This window comes from Haemorhous mexicanus, chromosome 25 (assembly GCF_027477595.1).
Source record: "Haemorhous mexicanus isolate bHaeMex1 chromosome 25, bHaeMex1.pri, whole genome shotgun sequence".
In the NCBI taxonomy this organism is placed as follows: domain Eukaryota; kingdom Metazoa; phylum Chordata; class Aves; order Passeriformes; family Fringillidae; genus Haemorhous; species Haemorhous mexicanus.
Genome location: NC_082365.1, coordinates 3,318,663 through 3,343,221, shown reverse-complemented (window position 1 = coordinate 3,343,221; position 24,559 = coordinate 3,318,663). Strand labels below are relative to the sequence as shown.

The 24,559-nt window shown below is 55.9% G+C and overlaps 1 protein-coding gene across 1 annotated transcript; it reads right to left on the bottom strand.

Annotated features, from left to right (window-relative positions):
• Window positions 1–1,051: 1,051 nt before the first annotated feature.
• On the bottom strand, window positions 1,052–23,085 carry MFSD4A (major facilitator superfamily domain containing 4A). Its single transcript, XM_059867555.1, has 10 exons — window positions 22,750–23,085; window positions 15,642–15,840; window positions 14,489–14,728; window positions 8,900–9,068; window positions 7,090–7,205; window positions 6,547–6,720; window positions 5,151–5,298; window positions 3,881–3,951; window positions 3,586–3,706; window positions 1,052–2,229 (listed from the first exon to the last, which is right to left on the bottom strand). The coding sequence occupies exons 1-10, from the start codon at window positions 22,977–22,979 to the stop codon at window positions 2,165–2,167; spliced, it is 1,533 nt and encodes a 510-aa protein (XP_059723538.1). The 5' UTR covers window positions 22,980–23,085; the 3' UTR covers window positions 1,052–2,164.
• Between the last annotated feature and the right edge of the window lie 1,474 nt (window positions 23,086–24,559).

Here is a 24,559-nt window from a genome sequence, read left to right as displayed (position 1 = left end):
GATGAAGATTTCCTTAAAATAGGATTTCCCCCCCCTCTGAGTAGCCAGAATGGAGATTGGAATTACCAAACCCAAGAACTGTGATGCTGATTTTACCTGAGGAGAAATTGAGCTCTGTTTTACCAACCTGCCAGGGCAGAACGAGAGATGATCTCAAAGCTGCCAGCCCTGCTGGGACACAAACTGAGGAGATTTCTTCCCAAATTTTGGTGCTCATTTCCTCCAGCAGGGCCCAGAGCTGCTCTCATGCTGGCAGGGGCTGATGAAGGACAGATTGAGGGTTTTTATTTTGCTGTAAATGGCTTTTGATTGATTCTGGGCAGGTCCGGGAGAGGAACAGTGGCATCCTGTGGAGCTGGAGAAGAATTACAGCCTGGATGGGGCTGGAAACGAATCCCAGAAGGGTTTGGGATGGCAGCACCTTAAAAACCTCCAAATTCCACCCCAGGCTGCTCCAGCCTGGCCTGGAATTGGGTTCAGTTTCATTACAGGATCACACAATAGGTGGGATTTGAGGCAGGAGGGTTTCCCTGAAATCCAGAATTCAGCTGCACTGACCTGATCCAAACTCACCCTGAGGCAGGAAAATAACAATTCAGCAATTCCAGGCTCTGCTCTACAGGAGTTTGTGGAGATTTAATGGCAGGGAAGAGCTGCTGCTTGGAAAAATGGGAATTTCCCAGAGAATCCGTGGCTGCCCCATCCCTGGAAGTGTCCAAGGCCAGGCTGGAGAAACTTGGGACAGTGGAAGTGTCCCTGGCCTTGGAATGAGAAGGTTTTTAAGATTCTGCCATCCCAAACCCTTCTGGGATTTGATTCCAACCCTAGCAGAGATTCCAGTTCTGTTCCAACCCCAGAGCAGATCCCATTCAGGCTCTATGGGATTTAAGGGATTCTGGGATTTAAGGTCCCTCCCAACTCAAACCATTCCACAACTCTTCAAATGCCAAAACCAGTTTCATTTAAAAAGAAAAAACCCTGTTAGATTTTAAATTTAGGAGTTTAAAACCTGAGAACTGGAGGTGTTGGAGTGAGTCCAGTCAGCGAGCAATTAGCAATCAATCACCTTTAATTAAACACTGCTTTATATACACACGTACATATGTACATCACATACAGCAGTTCAAGCAAGGAGTTGCATCCACAGCCACTCCTGGCAGGAGGAGTTGGACATTCCCCAAAATTCCAGTCCTTTCCTGGTGGCTGGGACAGGCCATGCGTGGGCTGTGGGAGTACCTTACACAAGGCACCTGGATGAGGAGATTGCACAGGTGAAGCAGCTGGAGCCTGGCTCCCAAAAATAAGAAAAAAAAAATTAAAAAATTCCCTTCTCTCTTGGAGCTTGGCTTGGAAGTTGAAAATAAAACCAATATTAAAATAAGACACTGCAGCTGGAGCAGCTTGAGGAGTGACTTAAAGCAAAAGGAACCAGCACAGCTCATTCTTGGCTTCAGAAAAACAAAGAAAACCCCCCAAAAAAGAAAAAAAAATTAAAAAAGCAAATGATTACTTAAAATCATTGAAGAGGCCTGAGCATGCTGAGTAAGACACTGTTTCGAGTGTGGAATATACAGGAATAAGTGTGCAAATAGAGACAGGCCCTGGTACCTGTGTGTGCACCTGGGGGGCTCTGCCACTCCGGGCCTTCCCCCCTTTGGGAAGTGGCACAGAATTAGTCACAAAAACGAATAAAAACCCAGGATTGTGCTGCAAATTCCAGGGGGTTCCTGTGCACCACAGGCCAGAAATAAAATCTATTCAAGCCAGGAGACATTCGTTCTGGGATGAGGAGCAGAGAGCAGCTTTTCCTTTTCACCCTCTGTCCTGAGCAGGTAAAAAAAAAGTTCATTTGCAGGAGAAAAAGGTTGATTTGCTGGAGAAAAAAAACTTCATTTGCAGGAGAAAAAAACTTCATTTGCAGGAGGAACTGCTGTGCAAATGTCCCTGCTAATAGTCCCAGGATCGGGCTGGCAGGATTTTTAGCACAACCCCCGTGCTCAGCTCGACATTTTGGGCTTGATTTCCTCGATTCTGCCTTACCCCACCTACTGTGCTTTTGATTGCAGAGAACTTGCATGATTCAGTTCATTAAATGTGAAATCACCCTTGGGAGTAATGCTTAATTGGGGCTGGGTTTATTGCTTGTGCCGGGCCGGGCCCTCCCTCAGCGCTGGTACTGCCCCGTGTCCTCGGGCACTGCCGCTTTCTCCGGGGAGGCCTCGTCCAGCTCTGCCAAAGATTAAAGCGGTATTTCACCTCAATGGGTGCTTTCAGTGAGATTAAAGGGGATGGGTGTGAGGTTTTCCCCTCAGGAATGTTGGTATTCCATCACCCCCCACAGCCCCAGCTCCTCACCAGCCCTCAGTGCCGCCTCCAGGGATGGGCACTCCAGACCCCCCTGGGCAGCCCCTTCCAGCCCTTTCCATGAGGAAATTCCTGCTGATGTCCAACCTGAGCCTCCCCAGCCCAGCCTGAGCCCGTTCCCTCTCCTCCTGTCCCCGTTCCCTGGGAGAAGATCCCAAATCCCCCCGGCTGTCCCCTCCTGGCAGGGAGTTGTGCAGAGCCAGAAATTCCCCCTGAGCCTCCTTTGCTCCAGGCTGAGCCCCTTCCCATCTCCCTCAGGACTCTCCAGCCCCTTCCCAGCTCCCTCAGGACTCTCCAGACCCTTCCCAGCTCCCTCAGGACTCTCCAAACCCTTCCCAGCTCCCTCAGGACCCTCCAAACCCTTCCCAGCTCCCTCAGGACTCTCCAGAACTTCCCCAGCTCCCCCAGGACTCTCCAAACCCTTCCCAGATTTCTCCAAACCCTTCCCAGCTCCCCCAGGACTCTCCAAACCCTTCCCAGATTTCTCCAAACCCTTCCCAGCTCCCTCAGGACTCTCCAAACCCTTCCTAGCCCCCTCAGGATTCTCCAAACCCTTCCCAGCTCCCCCAGGACTCTCCAAACTCTTCCCAGCTCCCTCAAGATTTCTCCAAACCCTTCCCAGATTTCTCCAAACCCTTCCCAGCTCCCTCAGCACTCTCCAAACCTTTCCCATATTTCTCCAAACCCTTTCCCTGTTTCTCCAGCCCCTCCCCATCTCCCTCAGCATTCTCCAGCCCCTTTCCCATCTCCATTCCTTTCCCAGCCCTCGAGCTGTGGCCCCAGCAGTGCCCAGCACAGCCCAAGCCACACCTGGACCTGGTTTTTGCCAGTCCCACTCTGCTCCTTTCGTACAAAAACAACCAGCAGCTCCAGACTGAGGTGATAACTCAAAAATCCTTGATCTGGGAGGCTTTTTCCAGAGCCTGACAGCTGCCCTTGGATGGCAGCCCTGCTTATTCCCTGGATTCCAGCCAGGGAACAGCCCAGGGAAGCTGGTGCTCTCTGTGATTCCTGCCTTTTTCCCTTGCTTCTCCAGCAGAAAAGAAAGCAAACCCTGAGCTGTGGCTGCCAAGGCTTTGTGGGCAAGACAAAGCAGGAAAAGGAGAGAGGAAGCAGCAGGAAAATAAACATTTCCTTGCATTTTGCTGGGATCTCTGGAGCGAGGCTTGTGCTGCTGTCGCTCCCATCCCAAAGCAGGGCTCAGGGCTGGGGTTCCCTTACCTGGGCAGGGCTTGGGGTACATCCTGTGGAAAAACACCAGCAGGGCGTAGAAGGTGAAGGCCAAGCACCCAAAGATCATCCCACAGACCAGGAAACTGTAGCTGCCCCGATCATGGATAATCTGCAGTGGGATGGGAAATAAAAAAGGGATCAGACATCACTGAGATTCCTCATGGATCACCAGGGAGGGCTTTGCTGGCTGATACCCCAAGGCTCAGCGCCCAGGAGCAGAACTGAGGGTTTGACTCGTAAATTCCAAATTTATTTTGGGTTTTGCCACCTCCTGGCTACTCACCGAGCCCACCAGCAGCTGCAGCACCATCTCTCCAATGCCAGCTCCAGTCACCAGCACTGTTGTGGCACAACCTGGGAGGAAACAGGGCAAGGAGTGGTGGCAGCAGAGTGACACAGCCAGCAGGGCCACCCCCTGCTCCCTTAAAGCTTTCCTGTGCATCTCACCACACAAAAATCAAAAATACTCCACGTGTATTCCCACTTGATGCTGAATATTCCTCAGCTGACCTGCAGTAGTGCAGAAAGGTGAAAGCTGAAGTCAAAAAATTCAATCTCCTGTCACCTGTCTGTGCTGGCAGAGGTGATGGTGCCTCTTGCTGGGAAGGTTTTTGTGTTTCTGTCTCGCTGCCCTCGAGACAGAGGCTGCCAGGGAGCTCCTGGGGGAGCTGGCCAGGCTCTGTGCAGCCATGATATTTTCTGAAAAATCCCTTTGCCAGAATTTTTCTCCTGAGAAGCTGAGAGGCCTCAGAAACAAAATGTAAACAATGATTCTCTGCTGCTGTGGAATGCAACAGGTGCATCTTTGATTGGTCTCATGTGGTTGTTTTTAATTAATGGCCAATCAAGTCCAGCTGTCTCAGACTCTCTGAGAGTCACAAGCTTTTATCATTCCTTTCCTTTCCTTGCCAGCCTTCTGATGAAACCCTTTCTTCTATTCCTTTAGTACAGTTTTAAGATATAATTTTCTTTGAATATAATATATATCATCAAATAATAAATCAGCCTTCTGAACCATGGAGTCAAGATTCTCATCTCTTCCCTCGTCCTGGGACCCCTGTGAACAGCACCACAGCTCTGGGCTTTCCAGCTCAATAATCTGGTGATGTTTTCAGAACCAGCTCAGGTAATCTGGTGGCTCAAGTGATCTGGTGATGTTTTCAGAACCAGCTCATGTAATCAGGTGATGTTTTCAGAACCAGCTCAGGTAATCTGGTGATGTTTTCAGAACCAGCTAAATAATCTGGTGATGTTTTCAGAACCAGCTCAGGTAATCTGGTGATGTTTTCAGAACCAGCTCAATAATCTGGTGATGTTTTCAGAACCATCTCCCTCCAAAGCAGCATTCCTGCCCCTCCCTGAGCTCCCCAAACCGAGGCTGGATCCCTGCCTCGGGTCTTAATTCATCAGTAAAACAGAGAATTAGACATTTCCCTGCAACAAATCTGCCTTCAAAAGCAAACCTGAACTTCCAGGCCTCCTGAGGGAGGAGGGAAGGAGCTGAAAAAAAGGGGATGGGATCTAAAAATGCACCTGGTTAAAAGGCAGCTGACCTTTGTACTGCAGGATGTCCTCGGTGTAGGCCAGCATGCTGGGGAAGGTGCTGCTGAGGAACAGCCCCAGGGATGCTGTGCCCACAAACAGGAAAACCACACTGGAGGAGAAAATCAGGAGCAGCAGGAAGGTGATGAGGACCCCGACCTGTGAGCAGCACCCACAAAAATCAGTCAGAAAAATGCTGAGTGCAACAGGGTCTAGAGTTTGGTTCTAATAGGAAATATTGTGAAAGGGAAAATATGTTTATTTTTAAGGGGAAATAGTCTGGAAGAAGAAATATGCTGGGGAAAAAAAAAATAAAGATCAGTGTTTGAGAATCTGAATGGCCAAAGAAAATCCATCTGGCTTTAAAGAATTTCATAATTTTCATTATGTAATTTGGTAATTAAGTCTTAATTTCATTATGTAGAAATTTAAGGTTTTATCTGAAATATGAACTTTTAATAGTACCTTCCACAATATTTACATGTCCTAATAATTCTTTATTCTGCTGAGTAAGACTGAAGTCACTCTCAGTAATTACAGAATTAACTCTCAATACCTGCTCAGAAAGCAGTCACAGCACTGAAAGAGGCAACTGCATTTAAATCAACTTTCCCTCCCCTCTGGCTTGTAGGGGAAATAACCAAAAACTCTGGGAAAAGCCCGAGTGATCCAGGGCAGAGTCAGCAGAGGGAGCTCTGATATTCCAGCTCAGCAGAAATTTGGATAGTTGGAATTTGCTATGAGGATGCTGCAGTGACTCCAGGGGCTGCTGGATCCTACAGCAGCTCCCAGCACTGCACAGGGTCAGTGGCAGCCAGGTGGATTTTTACTCAGAACATCCCAAAATCTTCTCCCCACCCTGTTAGATGGGTATTATAACACACTGTAATGTGTTTTATTATCAAAATACAGCCACCAAAACCACTTCTGGTTCAAATGAATTGGCAGTGAACTGCCTGCTCGTGCTTTTTGTCTCTGTAAGAAGCAGGACTGGGATCACCCCCTCCCTGATTTCTGCCATGTCCTCACACAGATCTGCCTCACACATCCCACAAGGATTCCTGCCCCTTTCCCAAGGTGTTTTATTGACCTCAGCAGGCTCTGCCAGCTGCTGCAGCCTGAGCAGAGAATTTACAGCATGACCTGCCTTCCCCTGGCCATGGCTATCCCAGGAATTCACTTCCTGGATGAAGGAGTCACTGGGTAAGGTCAATAAAATGGGCAAATTTTTAGTGCCAACTCTCCCTGGTGCTTTCCCAGCTGAGGAGCAGCTCAGGAAAGTTGGGCAATCAAATCTGAAATCGTGGCTACCCCGAGGGCACCTTGCCCCACCCTACCTGTGCCAACCCCCAGGTGTGAGAGGAGCTGCAGCCCCAAACCCATCAAAGGAATGAAGCCCATCCTTACCACGTTGATGAAGACCATGGTGGCTGGCTTCATCCTGTAGGACACGGGGATGGAGATGAGCCTGCCCAGGGTGATGAAGCCCCAGAAGAGGCTGGGCAGGTACCCAGCCACCTTGTGCACCACGGCCAGTGGCTCCTCCACGGCGTAGCTGTACACGAATCCCGAGTACTCTCCCTGCAGGAAAATCCTCCCTGTCACAGCCCCGTGGGGACTTCGGGCTCCTCTGTCCCTCAGCGCATGGTGGAAGGGTTTGCAGAGCCACCAGCAGCAGGATGTGGGGTTTAGTCTGTCCTAAAAGGGCAAAGCTCCACAGCTGTTCCCGGGAAAACCCAGAGCTCCTCCCTCCCCGAGGGGCTGCCCTGCCCTCTTGGAGCTCCACACTCTCCAAACATCACATTTGGAGCTCAGGGTTGCTTATCCTTGGAGATGGAGAGCTTGGGAAATTCCCCTTCCTGTCTATCCCTCTCACCATTAACTCCTGAGGGGGTTTCACAGGGGTTTGGAAGGAAAAAAAATTCCAGAGATTTGGGCAACTGGACTCACCACGATCCCATCAGTCATGAAGAGAACCAGAGCCCCGGTGATGTGCACGGCGAAATAGGTGAAGGAAACCCCTCGGAAGTTCTTGCTTTGGCAGCAGCTGAACAGATCCTCGTGACCTGCTGGAGAACAATGCAAAGCAAACCTGACCAGAACGTCCCCCTGGGGCTGGGTGGCTGCCAGCCCTCAGTGGGGACAGCTGCAGGACAGACCCAGCCAGGACCCTGAACGTGCTGAGCTTGAGGGCCTTCACCTCACCTTTACCTTCCTCTAAGCTTCCAGAAGGAAATGGGAATGGGTGTGGGGTCTGCCCACAGCCTGAGATCCTGGATCTCCACAGCCTGGGATCCTGGTTCTTTGGGGTACCTGCTGCCCACACCCCCAGGGATCCTGGGCTCTCCACACCCCCCAAAATCCTGGGCTCTTCTCACCCCAAAATCCTGGCTCTCCACACTCCAAAATCCTGGCTCTCCATACAGCACAAAATCCTGGCTCTCCACACCTCAAAATGCTGGGCTCTCCACAACCCCAAAATCCTGGGCTCTCCACACCTCAAAGTCCTGGGCTCTCCACACCCCAAAATCCTTGCTCTTCTCACCCCAAAATCCTGGCTCTCCCCACCCCAAAATCCTGGGCTCTCCATATCCTGGAATCCCAGCTCTCCACACCCCAAAATCCTGGGCTCTCCCTAATCCAAAATCCTGGCTCTCCACACCTCAAAATCCTGGGCTCTCCATACCCTGGAATCCCAGTTCTCCACACCTCAAATCCTGGCTCTCCCCACCCCAAAATCCTGGGCTCTCCATACCCTGGAATCCCAGCTCTCCACACCTCAAATCCTGGCTCTCCCCACCCCAAAATCCTGGCTCTCCACAACCCAAAACCCTGGGCTCTGCTGCCACTTCTCTTACTGCAGCTGCTCCTGCTCCTTTTCCCATTTGGGGGTCCCCACTTCCGTCCCCGCTCCCACAGGCAGTGAAAACACAGCCATGGCACTCATGGCCCAAATCCCCACAGGGGAGCCCTGCCCAGGAGAGCTCCCTATCCCTGGGTGAGGGATATTGCACCCAGCAAGGCACCTTTGGGAAAGGGAGACACACACACACACAGCTTGGCATCACCCCTGAGCCTTCCCACCCCTCCTGACCTTGAAGAATTCCCTGAAATTCCCTTTTTTTGCCCAGGGCCACAGCCATCTCTCCAGGAATAACACGGAACCCTCCCCAAAGCCCTAAGCCATATTTACTTCTGAGATTCACTGTTTACCCAAAGAATTGACTCTGACACGTCTCTCCTGGCTTGGAAAGAACAATGTCACCATTGTCCCCAAGACAGGGTGCAGCCATGAGGTCAAGAGCAAACCATTGCTGGATTTCACTTTTCCCCTCAAAGAAGGGAGGGGAAATTTGTTATTTCTTATTCCTTTCCTATAAAAATCAGCACAACGACCACTTTAAAACAGAATAATCAGCAAGAAATGTGACCCAAAACCAGGAGGGAATGGAGAGACACAACTGCCACGTGTCCCTAAAGGGTTGGGGGGCCCAGGATTGGCTTTAGGATGGCTCAGAGAAACATGGAGTGAGGAAACACAGCCTGGAGGCCTCAGTGGGATTGGGACACCAACCTGTGTTCGAGATTCCATCTGATTTGAGGGCAACTGGGCACCAAATGGATCGTTTGGGTATTCCTGGATGAGATCCCTGTGCACACTTTGCAACAGACAGCAGCGCCGGGTCTCCCATGACACCCAGCCACGCTCAGATATGGCTTTTTGTCCCCAAAATCCATCAGAGAGGCACCTCCAGCTCACCTGCAGCTGTGTGGGGTCTCTGGCCAGCGGTGGAGAGCTCGTCCTTGTCCCCAGGCCGTGTCTCCAGGGCCAGCTCGTCAGCTGACAGCAGCGGGTGGCTGCTGCCGTTGAAGCAGGGCACCATCCGCTCCTTGTAGAGCAGGAAGAACACAGCGATGGGCACTGGCAGCTGGGAAGGGGACACAGGAGGGTGAGCACCTGAACGTCCCAAAACCACCCCAAAACCACAGCCCAACTCCCCCAGCAGCAGTGGTTTGAGGTGCTGGGCTCAGATTCCGCAGGGGAGGTGCCTGAAGGGAATTTCAGAGCAAGGAGAGGCGGGGATGGGACAAGATGCTGAGGATGGGTGGGAGAGGAGAGAGGGGAAAAGAGGGAGAAAAGTCTCCTGATCCACTGGGGCATCCCCAGCCAGTCCCAGGTTCCAGCATTCACCTGGACCTGGGCACAGGGACCCCGAGACAAACCTCCCCAATGCCAGCCCTACAAACCCCAAACGTTCTGGGGTCCAGCCCTGGGCTGCTGCTGCCCAAGGAGTGGAACCCCAGAGTCTGTGGGGGCAGAGCAGTTGGAATTCTGCCCGAGGGAAGAGGGAGCTGCTCCCAGCCCCGTCCCCAGCCATTAGCAGGGGTTGCTCAGCACCTCCTGAGAGAGGAGCCCGTGGTTCCCAGGCCAACAGGGACAGCCCAGTGCCCTCCAGCAGCCCCTTGGCACAGCCTGAGTGGAGCAGGGAGGGTCCAGCCACAGCTCTGAGGTTCTCTGTGCATCCAGGGATGCTCCAGCACTCCACGGTCCCACCCCACATCCGTGGGGCAGCAGAACTCCCTGGCACGGTGATCCCAAGGGATGAGCCCGCTCCCAGCCCACACCCACCACTCCCTGCTGCCTCCAATTCCACAGGGAATGGCTTTTTTTCCTTTTCTTTTTCTCTCTTTTTTTTTGGTGAGGAAACAGAGGGGAGCGAGCGAAGCTCTCCCGTCTCCTCCCAGCACAGCCCAGCCGTGTTTACACTGCAACCAACTGGGGGAGAAAGCCAGGAAATCCTAAGTGACAGCTCATTCCCTTGTTTTCTACATGTCTGGGAGCAAGTGTGAGCTCCAGCTCCAAATTTCCTGCCTTTTGTTGGCTCGTGGCATGATTTAAATGTATGGAGAATTCCCCCCCTGCCTCCCACCCCGCCCCTCGAGCCTGAATTCATTTATGAGGCCTGCATTGTTCTGGGAACAATGGGAATAGGAACAGTGAGTTCGGTCCCATGGAAGAAAAACGCATTTGCTTGATAGTTCTGATCCTTCCGGAGGTCAGGACCAGATTTCATTCTTCTGAATTGCAGATTTAGCAAAAATATTCCCTCCCCTCAGAGGGCCTGGCTGTGCAGATAACAGCCCTGGGCACTCCCAGCCTCGAGGACAAGGCCCCACTTTGGGATTCCCCAATTCCCAGTCCCACTAATGGTGTATCCCAGTCCCCAGTTTGGGATTCCCCAATTCCCAGTCCCACTAATGGTGTATCCCAGTCCCCACTTTGGGATTCCCCAATTCCCAGTCCCACTAATGGTGTATCCCAGTCCCCAGTTTGGGATTCCCCAATTCCCAGTCCCACTAATGGTGTATCCCAGTCCCCAGTTTGGGATTCCCCAATTCCCAGTCCCACTAATGGTGTATCCCAGTCCCCAGTTTGGGATTCCCCAATTCCCAGTCCCACTAATAGTGTACCCCAGTCCCCAGTTTGGGATTCCCCAATTCCCAGTCCCACTAATGGTGTATCCCAGTCCCCAGTTTGGGATTCCCCAATTCCCAGTCCCACTAATAGTGTACCCCAGTCCCCAGTTTGGGATTCCCCAATTCCCAGTCCCACTAATGGTGTATCCCAGTCCCCAGTTTGGGATTCCCCAATTCCCAGTCCCACTAATAGTGTACCCCAGTCCCCAGTTTGGGATTCCCCAATTCCCAGTCCCACTAATGGTGTATCCCAGTCCCCAGTTTGGGATTTCCCAATTCCCAGTCCCACTAATGGTGTATCCACTGCCCCCAGTTTGGGATTCCCCAATTCCCAGTCCCACTGTGGGTTTATCCCTGGCCCCAGTTTGGGATTCCCTAATTCCCAGTCCCACTCTGGGTTTTTCCCTGCTTTCCACACCCTCACCTTTAAATCCAGCAGGTACTTTTTGCTTTAACCAGGCTGAGGCAGTTTTAGAAGGTCCCATCCATGGCTCTGCTCATCCCATCCCATCCCTCCTGGACAGCCAGATTTTGGTGCCATTTTCTCCCAGAATTCCTTCCCAGGATATTTTTGGGGTGTTTTTTTTGTTTTTTTTTTTTTGGTGGTTTTTTTTTTTTTTGGCAGGAAGATTTTCTTTTCCCAAGGGAAAAAAAGGACACCAGAGCATTCCCCACCAGGAGCCAAGGGTAAGCAGAGCCCCCAATTCCCAGCAGCCAACACTTCCCAAATTTCCAGAGCTGTTCTCTCTCCACCTGGCCAAGCAGAATTCCTAATTCCCTCTGCCCAACACTTTCCAAATTCCCAGAGCTGCTCCCTCCCTTATCTGGCAGCTTTTATCCATCCCCCAGCTCAGTGTGGGGATATTCCAGCTCCTTCCTTCCCTCCCTCCAAATTCCCAGAGCTGCTCCCTCCCTCACCTGGCCAAGCAGAATTCCTAATTCCCTCCACCCAACAGTTCCCAAATTCCCAGAGCTGCTCCCTCCCTCACCTGGCCAAGCAGAATTCCTAATTCCCTCCACCCAACAGTTCCCAAATTCCCAGAGCTGCTCCCTCCCTCACCTGGCAGCTTTTATCCATCCCCCAAAACCCCACAAGCTGCTGCATCCCCCAGCTCAGCCTGGGGATATTCCAGCTCCCTCCTGCTGCTATTTCTGGCTGTTCCCCCCAGGAACCCGGGATCCTTCCCTGCCATTGTATCCCAGGCTCCTTCAGAGCACAATGGAGTGTCCCACACTTCCCCTGGGAAAGCACCTTCCTGACAAACACCTCCCTCTCCACGGAACATTTCCCTGATTTCCAGCCCCTTGCAGCGGGCTGGGTGATGACATTTCCGTTCTGTGGGAGAACTGAACTCTAAAATATGGGGTTTTGTTCCAAAATCGGGATGAAAAGGCAAAAAATTTTTCTCGTTGAGTGAAAGATTTTGGCTGGGAGCGATCCAAGCGCTTTGTTTTGATTATGCTGAGCTGCTTCATTTTCCCAAAGCAAACCCATTTTGCTTCAAAAACATCGGCACAGCTCCGCTGTCAGCTCTGCACTGAGCACTTGTGCCAGAGTCAGATTGAGACATTTCCACTCTAAACAAAAGCAAGAGCTCGAAATGAATCATTTCAGCTCGTGCCTTGTCAGAATCCACACAAAAACCGGGCTGGAAATGTGGGATTTGGCCATTTTATAACCAAGCTGCTGCTCCTGGTTTCCATTTCTGTTGTTAACTCTTTTCATCCACATCCCTGGAGGTTTAAAAAAAACCTTGCCATCATCTTCCTCTGCTGTTTCCACCTTGAAAAGAGTCAGCACTTTAGAGCTGAGCTGCTCCCAGCATCTCCAGCAGGTTGGGGTGGTTTAAATAAAATAAAATAAAGTAAAATCAAATCAGTTCCCTCCGTGAGGATTTGGGAAAGGCAATCACAGCTTGGCTCAGGAGCTGAACACATCCAACTCCCCACTGGGTGTTTGTTATTTAATCCTTATCCCAAAACCTCTCAGTCTCCCAGCCTCCTTTCCACGTTCCTGGTGTTCCTCCCCAGCCTGTGGGAATCCTGGCAATTCTGTATTCCACCCACCCACCCGTGCATGCAGCACTTGAGCGTGTCCTGATGCACAAACCCACAGCCCCTGGTGCCATCCTACCCCAAAAATCCCCTCAGGACGCTGCTGGGGACAGAGAAGGCTCTGGAAATTCCCAAACCAGACACATCATCGGGTTCAAAGCAGGTGTGAAACTCTGCTTCCAAACTCGATGGGTTTGCTCAGGATCAGCCGGCTCTGGAGTAATTAAAAGCACATTTCCCGCGGCACAGACAGAGCTGGAGGTGATTAAAGCTGCCCCTCCTCCCAGGCTGGGCCTTTTTTGGGTAATTCTACCCAGAAACTCAGCCCAGCACCTGCCCGAGCTCCTCCCACAAGGAGCTGGGAGAGCCTGGAAATTTTCCCCCTGGATGGGGGAACTATTAATAATTTAATAAATGGAGAGAGCCCAAGGAAAGGAAGTGCAGCTCCCCTTGCCTGGTGCTGATGGAGGGGTGGCAAACCAGGGACAGGAGAAGGGGAATGTGCACATCCTCAAGCTCTGAGAGCTGAATTCCAGAGGGAAGGAGCTGCCAGGCAGGATCACCCATTTTCCTGCTCCTAGGATGGGCAAAAGGGACACCAGATCCCTCCTCTCCCCCTCGGAGGAAGGACTTTTACACCTGCTGGGACCTCCAGGGAAAATAATAATTAGAGAGAGGCCCTGATCACTTCTGTCCCATCGTCCAGGTCACTGGTGGGCACTTTCCTGGGAATATTTCCAAATCCCCTCCTGCCAGGCCATCCCCAGTGGAGCATGAAGGAAAAACTCTGGATCTGAGCAGAGTTTGCTGGTCCAGCTCCTGCCTGGGAGGTGCTGGAGGCACCAACTGCTCCCAGAGAGCTGGGACAAACCCCAGAATCGATCCCAGCAGGGAAGAGCCCTGATAAAAACAGGATTTGGCAACAAATGATCCTTTCCCTGTGTCTCACCCCATTCCAGGACCCCTCAAACCCCACAAACCCCCGGAGCAGGGACAATCCCAGCTGGGTATTCCCAGGATGATCCCATTGGATACTGTCACAGACATATTTTATGAAAAATCTTTTTGCTAGGATCTTTCCTCCTGAGAAGCTGAGAGGCCTCAGGAACGAAATGTAAACAATGATTCTCTGCTGCTGTGGGATGCAGCAGGTGGGTCTGGGATTGGGCTCATGTGGTTGTTTTTAATTAATGGCCAATCCCAGCCCAGCTGGATCAGACTCTCTGGAGAAAAACATCCTAGCAAAAGGATTTTTCATTAAATATGTCTGTGACAGGGTACTGCTGAGATGATCCCAGCTGATTTTCCCAGGATGATCCCAGCTGGGCACTCCAGGGGTGATCCCAGCTGGGAACTCGTGGGATGATCCCAGCAGGATACTCCAGGGGTGATCCCAGCTGAGCGCTTCTGGGATGATCCCAGCTGGATACCCCTGGGATGATCACACTGGATGCTCCAGGGGTGATCCCAGCTGGGAACTTCTGGGATGATCCAGCTGAGCACTCCTGGGATGATCCCAGCAGGATACTCCAGGGGTGATCCCAGCTGGATATTCTGGGATGATCCTAGCTGAGCAGTCCTGGGATGATCCCAGCTGGATACTCCTGGGATGATCCCGGCTGGATATTCTGGGATGATCCCAGCTGGGCACTCCAGGGGTGATCCCGGCTGGATATTCTGGGATGATCCCAGCTGGGCACTCCAGGGGTGATCCTGGCTGGGCACTCCAGGGGTGATCCCACTGAATACTCCCAGGACGATCCCAGCTGGATACCCCTGGGACGATCCCCCTGGATGCTCCAGCTGCAGCACTCACGTTGATGAGGGCCATGATCCAGAAGGCGTAGGACACGCGTGTCACCACCATGCCCTTCATGGGCAGGTCGTAGTGGGACAGGTTGCCGGGGTGGTGCGGCAGCAGGGACTTGCGGATGTGCGGGAGGTTGCTGGAGGCGTTGGCTGTGCCGTTGGCCAGGATGCAGTTGGTGTCCGACAGGAAGGGGTCGGCGATCAGCGGGCTCAGCAGGGCCCCGAAACCCACGAAGAAGTGCAGGGCCTGCAGGAGGTGACACGCTGGAGCAGGAGGGTGGCAGAGCCCCCCCAACTCCTCCTCCTCGGAAGCACAGAATTAATGAAGTTGGAAAAGATTTTTGGGGTGATTGAGTCCAAGCTGTGAGCTGACACCACTGTGTCACCAGATCTGAGTGCCACTGCCCACCAACACCCCCAGGATGGTGATGCCACCCTCCCAATGCCCAAAGACCATTTCTGGGAAGAAATTCCTGCTAAAGTCCATCCTAACCCTGCCCAGGGCAGTGAGGGCACCACAGTGCCACAGCCAGGCTTCCCAGGGATGGTGATGCCACCCTCCCAATGCCCAAAGACCCTTTCTGGGAAGAAATTCCTGCTAAAGTCCATCCTAACCCTGCCCAGGGCAGTGAGGGCACCACAGTGCCACAGCCAGGCTTTCCTCAGACACCCCCAGGGATGGTGCCTCCACCTTCCCAATGCCCAAGGACCCTTTCTGGGAAAAATTTTGTCCTCAAGTCCATCCTAGAGCTGCCCAGGATGGCGAGGACCCCACAGTGCCACAGCCAGGCTTTCCAGGGATGGTGATGCCACCCTCCCAATGCCCAAGGACCCTTTCTGGGAAGAAATTCCTCCTAAAGTTCACCCTAACCCTGCCCAGAGCAGTGAGGGCACCACAGTGCCACAGCCAGGCTTCCCAGGGATGGTGATGCCACCCTCCCAATGCCCAAGGACCCTTTCTGGGAAGAAATTCCGCCTAAAGTCCATCCTAACCCTGCCCAGGGTGGTGAAGACCCCACAGTGCCACAGCCAGGCTTTCCTCAGACACCCCCAGGGATGGTGCCTCCACCCTCCCAATGCCCAAGGACCCTTTCTGGGAAGAAATTCCTCCTCAAGTCCATCCTAGAGCTGCCCAGGGGGGTTGGGGACCCCGCTCTCACCTGCAGGAAGATGGCAGAGTCCTTCTGGTAGATCTTGACCAGCTGCATGTTGGAGATGGTGTCGATGCAGCCCATGGCCAGCCCGGCCACGGCCATGACCACGGCCAGCACCACCACGTTGTGGCACAGGGGGATGATGGCAAACACCAGCGAGATGGCCAGCGACGAGACAAACAGGGCCAGCAGGGACTGGGCCAGCCTGGGGAGGGGAGAGGCAGGACAGAATCAGGGCCACCACCAGAGCAGCTGTCACAGGTGGGAAATCTATAAAAAATTGGCTTTAAGGCATTTACAGCATGGTGTGGCTAAAGGTGATGGACCAAGTGCTTTGTAATGAGGAGATACCTTCTGATGGATGGTGTGAATTGTGACACCTCTATTGTCTCACCCTTCACATCAGACTGAAAAGGGGATAAGTTTTTAAAATACCTCTCAATTTCCCCATTTCTGGGTAAGAAAAAGATGTAATCCAGCAGCCACGCTGCCCCCAGCTCCTGTTCCCAGCCCTGGAATTGCAGCTCTGGCTCCTGCAGCCCCAGATTTCCTGGTGAGAGGAGGGAGATGCTGCACAGCCCGGTGTCACCCCTGCCTGCAGCCAGCCCGGGCACTGCCACCTCCTCCTGCAGGGTGACTGAAACACGGATCTCCTCTCACAAGCTCCCTGAGGTCTATTTCACACCCAAGATAGCTCAGCTACCTCAAAAGGCATAAAATCAGCAGGATGGCTTCTGTGGTTGTGATGGGGTCTTGCAGGGAGCAGATCTTTCCTCTCCCAGGGCCTGAATCTGTCCCTTCCCAGGGCTGGGATCTGTCCCCTCCCTGGGTTGGGATCTGTCCCTTCCCAGGGCTGGGATCTGTCCCCTCCCAGGGCCGGGATCTGTCCCCTCCCTGGGCCGGGATCTGTCCCTTCCCAGGGCTGGGATCTGTCCCTTCCCTGGGCCGGGATCTGTCCCTTCCCGGGGCTGGGATCTGTCCCTTCCCAGGGCCGGGATCTGTCCCTTCCCAGGGCCGGGATCTGTCCCTTCCCAGGGCTGGGATCTGTCCCCTCCCTGGGCCGGGATCTGTCCCCTCCCGGGGCTGGGATCTGTCCCCTCCCGGGGCCGGGATCTGTCCCTTCCCGGGGCTGGGATCTGTCCCCTCCCTGGGCCGGGATCTGTCCCTTCCCAGGGCTGGGATCTGTCCCTTCCCTGGGTTGGGATCTGTCCCTTCCCAGGGCTGGGATCTGTCCCCTCCCAGGGCCGGGATCTGTCCCCTCCCTGGGCCGGGATCTGTCCCTTCCCGGGGCTGGGATCTGTCCCTTCCCAGGGCCGGGATCTGTCCCTTCCCGGGGCTGGGATCTGTCCCTTCCCAGGGCCGGGATCTGTCCCTTCCCAGGGCCGGGATCTGTCCCTTCCCAGGGCTGGGATCTGTCCCCTCCCTGGGCCGGGATCTGTCCCCTCCCGGGGCTGGGATCTGTCCCCTCCCGGGGCCGGGATCTGTCCCTTCCCGGGGCTGGGATCTGTCCCCTCCCTGGGCCGGGATCTGTCCCTTCCCAGGGCTGGGATCTGTCCCTTCCCTGGGCCGGGATCTGTCCCCTCCCAGGGCTGGGATCTGTCCCTTCCCGGGGCTGGGATCTGTCCCCTCCCAGGGCTGGGATCTGTCCCCTCCCAGGGCCGGGATCTGTTCCTTCCCGGGGCCGGGATCTGTCCCCTCCCAGGGCTGGGATCTGTCCCCTCCCAGGGCCGGGATCTGTCCCTTCCCTGGGCCGGGATCTGTCCCTTCCCTGGGTTGGGATCTGTCCCCTCCCAGGGCCGGGATCTGTCCCCTCCCAGGGCTGGGATCTGTCCCCTCCCGGGGTTGGGATCTGTCCCTTCCCAGGGCTGGGATCTGTCCCCTCCCAGGGCCGGGATCTGTCCCTTCCCAGGGCCGGGATCTGTCCCTTCCCAGGGCCGGGATCTGTCCCCTCCCAGGGCTGGCAGTGAGCAGTGCCCAGGCTGGCACCGCGCGGCCCCGGGGCTGCCAAGAGGGAAGGCAGGAAGGAAGGAGGGAAGGAGGAAGGGAAGGAAGGGGGGAAGGAAAGAGGGAAGCAGGAGCAGACAGCGAAGCTCTGGGACGAGCAGAGAGATGGGGCTGGAGCAGCACAGCAGGCAGAGTGGCACCGGCAGGTCCCTGTCACAGCTCGGGGTGGTGGCAGTTGCTAATTAGCAGTAATTGGGGGATGTGGGTCTGAGCAGTGCCCTGCAAGGAAACCCCCCCATCACCCCTGCTCCACACCCCCAGCCAGGCTGGAGAAGGCAAGGAGGAGGAGGAGGAGGAGGATGGAGGAGACCCTGCTGCCAGCCAGACCCTGCTGCCAGCCAGGACAGCCTGGCCATGGCCATGTCACTGCCCTGTCACTGCCCTGGGCCATATCACAGATCTGGGCCTGTCACTGTCACTGTCCCTGGGCCATATCACAGATCTGGGCCTGTCATTGTCCCTGGGCCATATCACAGATCTGGGCCTGTCACTGTCCCTGGCCATGTCACTGTCCCTGGGCCATATCACAGATCCGGGTCTGTCACTGTCCCTGGCCATGTCACTGTCCCTGGGCCATATCACAGCCCTAGCTCTGTCATGGTCCATGTCACTGTCCCTGGCCCTGTCACAGCCCTCCTCCATCTGCAGCCCCACAGTGACCTGCCCCTCCATGTCCTGCTGGGGCCAAGGGCACCTCCTGCCCCTCTCCTGCCCCTCTTGGTCCTTCTGGCCATGCCAGAACCTCCCAGTGCCCAGCCCAGGGCAGGAGCTGACAACATTTCCCAAGCTGTGACTACTGATGGTCCTCTGACAGCAGAGCCGTGGGATCTCCGGGGGAGGGAAGGAGGGAGGGATTTCTGGGGGAGGGAGGGAGGGAGGGAGGGAGCCGGGCAAGATGTGCACAGTCACGGCAGGAAAAGCGCCTGGCAAATGAGAGAGGAGCAGCTCCGAGCCTGGAGAGCAGGGGGAGAGGGGCAGAGGCACCAGAGCTGGGGAATCCGAGCCTGGGAGCGATGGGAAAACCTCCCAGAGCATCCCCAAAACGCCTCCTCTGCAGGACCCCCCTGCCTGGCTGGGGAGCAGGTTCATCACCAGTGAAACACTGATTGGGGGGGTTAATTCCTTAATGAGCATCAAAAATGTCACCCCGGGTAAAAATTCCTGCCTCCAGCCATGGGTTAATGGCACAACTGTGTCCCCTGCAAATGCCACCAGCCCAGGGTGGCACCCAGCCCTGCTGGCCCTGCATGAGGGGGGGACCAAGGAATTGCTGCTGCCAGTGCCAGGTCCCCAGGTGGAGTTGGGGGCTCAGCTCAGCACCCAGAGAAGATTTCCTAAGACACAAAACCCTTGGGAGGCACCCAAAACGAGGCACCCCATGAACTCAGCCTGTCCTGGTGGTGCCAAACCCCTCCAAGGGGCTGGAAAAGCAGCCCTGATGTCACAGCCTGGTCTCTGTGTCCCCCCAGCACAGCCCAGGGCAGGCTCCCCTCCAGCAGGGTGTGAAAGGAGCCTTGCAATGTCCCAAATTCCATTTCAGAGCACCCAGAGCACGTCCTGGCTCCATCCCAAACCCACAGCTGCCCAGCAGAGGTTTGGGCTGATCTCTGTGGCATCAGGATGGGCAATTCCAGAGCCAGTCCTGCAGCCCCAGCCAGCAAAGCTCCCCCTGTCCCTTCCCCAGGGATTTAGGAACCCCCACCTCGGTGCTCCCCTTGCAGCAGGATCTCTCCAGCTCCCAGCACAGGTTGTTTTTTTTTTTTCCCTCACCTCAGGGAGCATTTTCTAAATCCCTCACATCAAGAGGAAAAATGATAATCAGGCCAGCTCAGACTTGCAAAACTGATCATTAGAAAGCCAAAGCCCCGAGGGGACAAGGTGAGGGTGTGGAGGAGGTGAGGATTATCCCGCAGCAGCCTCCAGGTCCCCTTGTCTCCTGCAGGAAGCAGAGCCACCCTCGGGGAGTTTTGTGTCCCCAAGGGGCTCATCCTGTGCTGCTCTCTGAGCAACAAAAGGTGGCAGTGACAAGTGAAGTGTCCTGGGAGCTCCAGGAAGCTCCAGGAGATGGGAATCTGGGGGCAGGGAAAGGGTCTCATCTCCTCAGCCCTGCAGGAATGGGGTGGATCACGCTGAGAGGAGCCTGCCCAGGGCTCCAGCACAGCTCCAGTTTGCCCAGTGCCCTCCTGGACTCTGCCCAGGGCTGCCCCACAAACCCTGGGAGCAAAAGCAAATTTTCAACAAGACACAAAAATGCCGTTTCTGAATTAAAAAAAAAAAAAATCCCGACACCAATCTGGGGCACTCTGGTGCTTCTGTCAGCAGCTTGTGCAGGGCTTCAACCTCACAAAACAAATTCAAGCCTGAAATGCAACAAAATGGGGAAGAGAAGTGAAATGCAGGTGCCCTGAGCTCCCCCCTGGAGCTGGCAGTGCCAGGAGTGGGGATTTCCCCAAAATTTCACCTCCCCCTGGTGTGTCTGAGCCCAGGCTGGTCCTCCCAGCTCTCCCATCTCATCTCATTGTTGGAGCTGCTCCTGCTTCCCCATCAGGAGCTCCTGGGAATCTTTTCCAGCAGATTGCAGACATGAGGAGCCCTTGGGGTGCTCAGAGGAGCTCAGGGCTCCTTTTGGGGCTCTCTGTGCTCCTGGAGCCCCCCCAGCAGCAGCAGGGACTGAGGAGGGCTCCAGCCCCAGCCCAGGGATGCAAACCCTGGGAAAAGCTGCATTTCCTGGGGCAGAGCTCCTCACACATCCCAGCAGCAGCCTGGGGTGGACCTGAGAGCTCAGACCCCATTTCCTGGGGGGCTGCTGCCCCAGCCCTGCATCTGCACCCCCCAAAGCTCAGGGAAGGGACCAGCAGCAATCCCAGCACTGCAGGACAGAGCAGCACCACTCCTCCATCCCCTGGCAGTGCAAACTTTGCATTCCCTTGAGATCCTGGAGCTGGCTCGTGCTGAAGGGACAGAGCAGCACTAAAATCCCTCCTCGCAGAGCTCTGGGAGCAGCACCCAGCAGCTTCTCTGGGGACAGGGGAGCCTGGCTTCAGGTGCCACCACCCATTCCTGCCCCAGACCCTGGCACTGCTGTCCCTCAGGGGTCACCCAGACCGATTTAATCCAAAGGAAGCAGCAAATTCTGTGTCCCTGAGGGACCAGGAATCACACTCAGCTCGCAGCCAGGCTCCAGGGACGCTCCACAGCAGCTTTCCATCTCCCAGCTGGAAAAGATGACCTGTCCAGTGCTCCTCCCTGGCGGCACCGAGGCCCTGAGGGCGGCGTAATTTGATTTATAAAGCCTTGGCAGGACGGCTCAGTCCATCCATCCCTGAAGAAGGGATTGTACCGGAGCTCCTGGAGCCGGAACAATTCTTATTCCCACACATTTGGAGGCTGCAAGGCTCTGAGTAACCTCCCCACAACACTCACAAGCTCCAAATATCCCAAATATTCCCTCCTGCCTGCCTGGCAGGGCTGTCAGTCCCCAGTGGGGACTCCACAAATCCCTTTTTCTCCAAAATCCCAAGCACATCCTGCTTCCCAACCAGCACCAAACACCCTCCCCCCAAAACGCAGCTGTGGAGCTCAAAGTTTGGGAATGCCCAAGCACAAAACCCCCGCTGGGTTCTGTGGAGCCAAGAGCCGGAGCTTTGGGAAGGAGCTGACAGCAGGAATTCTGCATTTTCCTTCCCTGCTCCTCCAAACATATGCGAGGCAGCCCGGGGGCTGGCAGAGGCTCTGCTGCTGACCCAGCACTGCCGGAGCTGTGGCAGAGCCGCAGCGAGGTCCCCACGTGCTGTCCCCAATCCCCCGCTTGTCCCCTCCTCGCTGGGCACAGCCTGGGGGGACCAGGGCAGCTCCGCTCACAGGTGCTCCGGGAGCCAGGGCTCCCTTCAATCCACAAAGATCTCACACCGAGAGGTTTGAAAGGAGGTTTCTCACGGGGAATTCTCCCGTCTCGGCCCCACTCGCGCACACACACAGGTTACATCACCGCCCCGGGATCGGTGACAACGTAAATAATCAGCTGATCCCGGAGCTGTCACCTAGCCCCAAATCAAACGCCTCCCTGGCAATCCTCAGCCTTGAGCCAGCCTGGGTGATTTATCTGCAACACATCCTGGGCACGAGGCTGGCTGGGAGTCCCTTTGGGGGCCCCTCAAGGTCCCCCCCGGCCCGGTGTCCCCTCCTCCCCCTCAGGGCACCACGAGGACCACTCGCATCCCTCCACGTGCTCTCCCAAACTCCTGCAAAACGCGGCGCTGCCACCATTTCCGACGCCGAGGTTATTAAAACACGCTTCCAAAAATATTCTTGGGCGATAAACAACCAAGGTTAAGGAGAAAAAAAAAAAAAACCCAACAAAACAAAACCAAACCCTCGCGGGAAGTTCTGGCTGGAACTTCACGCTGAGGCTGTGGCTGCGCGGAGCTCCGGGGAGCGGCGGCTCCTCTCCAGGGGATGGAACCGCACCGGGAGCCGAGCGGGGCTGCCGGGGAGGGAAACCCTTCCCCGAGGGGGCTCCGAGGGCTCCGCGACGCCCCCCGCGCTCGCTTCCAATCGGGAATGGTTTTCCCACTCAGCATTCCCGGCTCGGCTCAGCCCCCCAAGCCCGGCTCAGCCCCGCAAACCCGGCTCAGCCCCTAAACCCGGCTCATGCCCCTAAACCCGGCTCATGCCCCTAGCCGGGCTCAGCCCTCCAAGCCCGGCTCAGCCCCGCAAGCCCGGCTCAGCCCCCAAGCCCGGCTCAGCCCCGCAAACCCGGCTCAGCCCCCAAGCCCGGCTCAGCCCCCCAAGCCCGGCTCAGCCCCGCAAACCCGGCTCAGCCCCGCAAACCCGGCTCAGCCCCGCAAACCCGGCTCAGCCCCCAAGCCCGGCTCAGCACCTAAACCCGGCTCAGCCCACAAGCCCGGCTCAGCCCCCCAAGCCCGGCTCAGCCCCCCAAGCCCGGCTCAGCCCCGCAAGCCCGGCTCAGCCCCGCAAGCCCGGCTCAGCCCCTAAACCCGGCTCATCTCCCCAAGCCGGGTCGGCGCTGCCCAGCCGCGATCCGGGCTAAGGGAGGGGGTTCTGCGGGGAGCCCCCCGAGGGAGGAGCGCTGAGTTTGCCAGGCTCTTACGTCCTCTTGAAGACCCCTCCGAGGCAGCTGCCGAGCAGGAGGCAGAACTGCTGCGAGAAGAAGACCCAGGTGATCTGCGAGAGCGAGCTCTGGGTCTGGCAGCGCAGGTCCAGCAGCGTGGGCCCCAGGAAGGCGATGCAGAGGCCGAAGCTGAAGAAGACGCTCCAGTAGGTGAGGGTGGGCTGCAGGTTCCTCCGGAACCGCGCCGACACCCGCTCGTCCCACCACATCCTGCGCGGTGGTGGCGGCGGCGCGGGGCGGCCCCGCTGCTGGAGCTCCGGCGCTGGGCTCCGGCTCCGGCCCCGCCGCCGCCCCGCTGCCGTGCCCGGCCCCGCTCCTCCTTTGCGGGATGTGGCTGCTCCCGATCCCGCCGCGCCGGGCGCTGGCTCCGCCTCCGGGGCCGGGCGGAGCGGGGCCCCTCTCCATCCCCGCCGCCCCCGGAGCCGCCCCGCCGGACTCGGCGCATCCCTCGGGCGCTGAAAGCAGCGCCGTGCTTCCCACCCCCTTCCCCTTCCCCACCTCCTCCTCCTCCTCCTCCTCCTCCTCACCACCCTCATCCTTCCCAGCTCCCCCCCGCGGGGGTCGCATCATCCTCCCAAAAGTGGGGCGACCCCTCTGCGCGGTGCGCGCCCCCTCCCCCGGCATTAAGGCACAGCCACAGCGGCTACACCCGATGGAACAGAGCACAGCCCAGGCAGGAAATCCAGAAATCCTTTTTTTTTTTTTTTTTTTTCCCTGCTGCCAGCCCTTCCCGCGGTCCCCCGTGGCCCTGAAAAGGTGCCACCGTGCCAGACAAACGCAATTAAAGTTGCCCCTTCCCCGGGTAAGCGGCACAAGCTGCCTTGGGGCGGGGGGAGGGCGCGGGTTTTAAAGCCGGAGCGGTTGATGCTTACGCAAAAGGTCTTCTCTGGAGGATGGGTTTATAAATATTTCACCTACTTTAGCTGGGGAAGGCTGGCAATTTTTAGAACACTCTTTCCAGGCAGAGCAGAGCCGGTGGAGCTCGGCCATGACGGAGCGCTGGCTGCAGGTGGCCGGGCACGGGAACTCGCCCATCCTGTGACCCGTGCCTCTGGAATGCCGCTCCGGGGCCGCAGGTGCTCATTGCCACCTGGCCACAGCTTAATCTTTACCTAATCCCAAATTACATGCCAGCCCTTGTTCTTCCGTGCCAACCTGCCCACAGAACACGGGCACGGCTCCTGCTGCCACCGCAGGGGACAAAGGTACCGCGACAGCGAGGGACGGGTGATAACCGCACCCCAACCCCCCCCAGCTGCCCCAAACTCGAGGCTCCTGCGGCTGCCGGGCACCTGAGGCCATTAAACAATCAAAGAGCAGCTGCAGCGCCCCGAGGGCCGGGAGCGGTGTCCTTGTGCTGCGTGACCGAAGGGGACAGGCTGGGCCAGGCAGGAATGAAGTTCAGGGACAGGGGATGACTCAACGGCACGGCGGAAATTGGGTTTTATTATTAGGGCATCAAACACCTCCCGAACCAGCCTGGATGGGGACGCTGAGCCACAGCCTGGGGCTCTCCTTGCCGGGCAAAAACTCGATTAAAAACTCGATTTGGGGCCGTGCTGCTGCAGCAGCCTCTGCTTCCCTTCCCCTGTCAGAAGGGAGAAAGGTTTGGGATAACAAAGCCTTTCCAGTCAAAGGTTTGGGATAACAAAGCCTTTCCAGCCAAAGGTTTGGGATAACAGAGCCTTTAGACACAAAGGTTTGGGATAACAGAGCCTTTCCACTGAAAGTTCTGGGATAAAAAATCCTTTCCAGCCAAAGGTTTGGGATAACAGAGCCTTTCCACCCA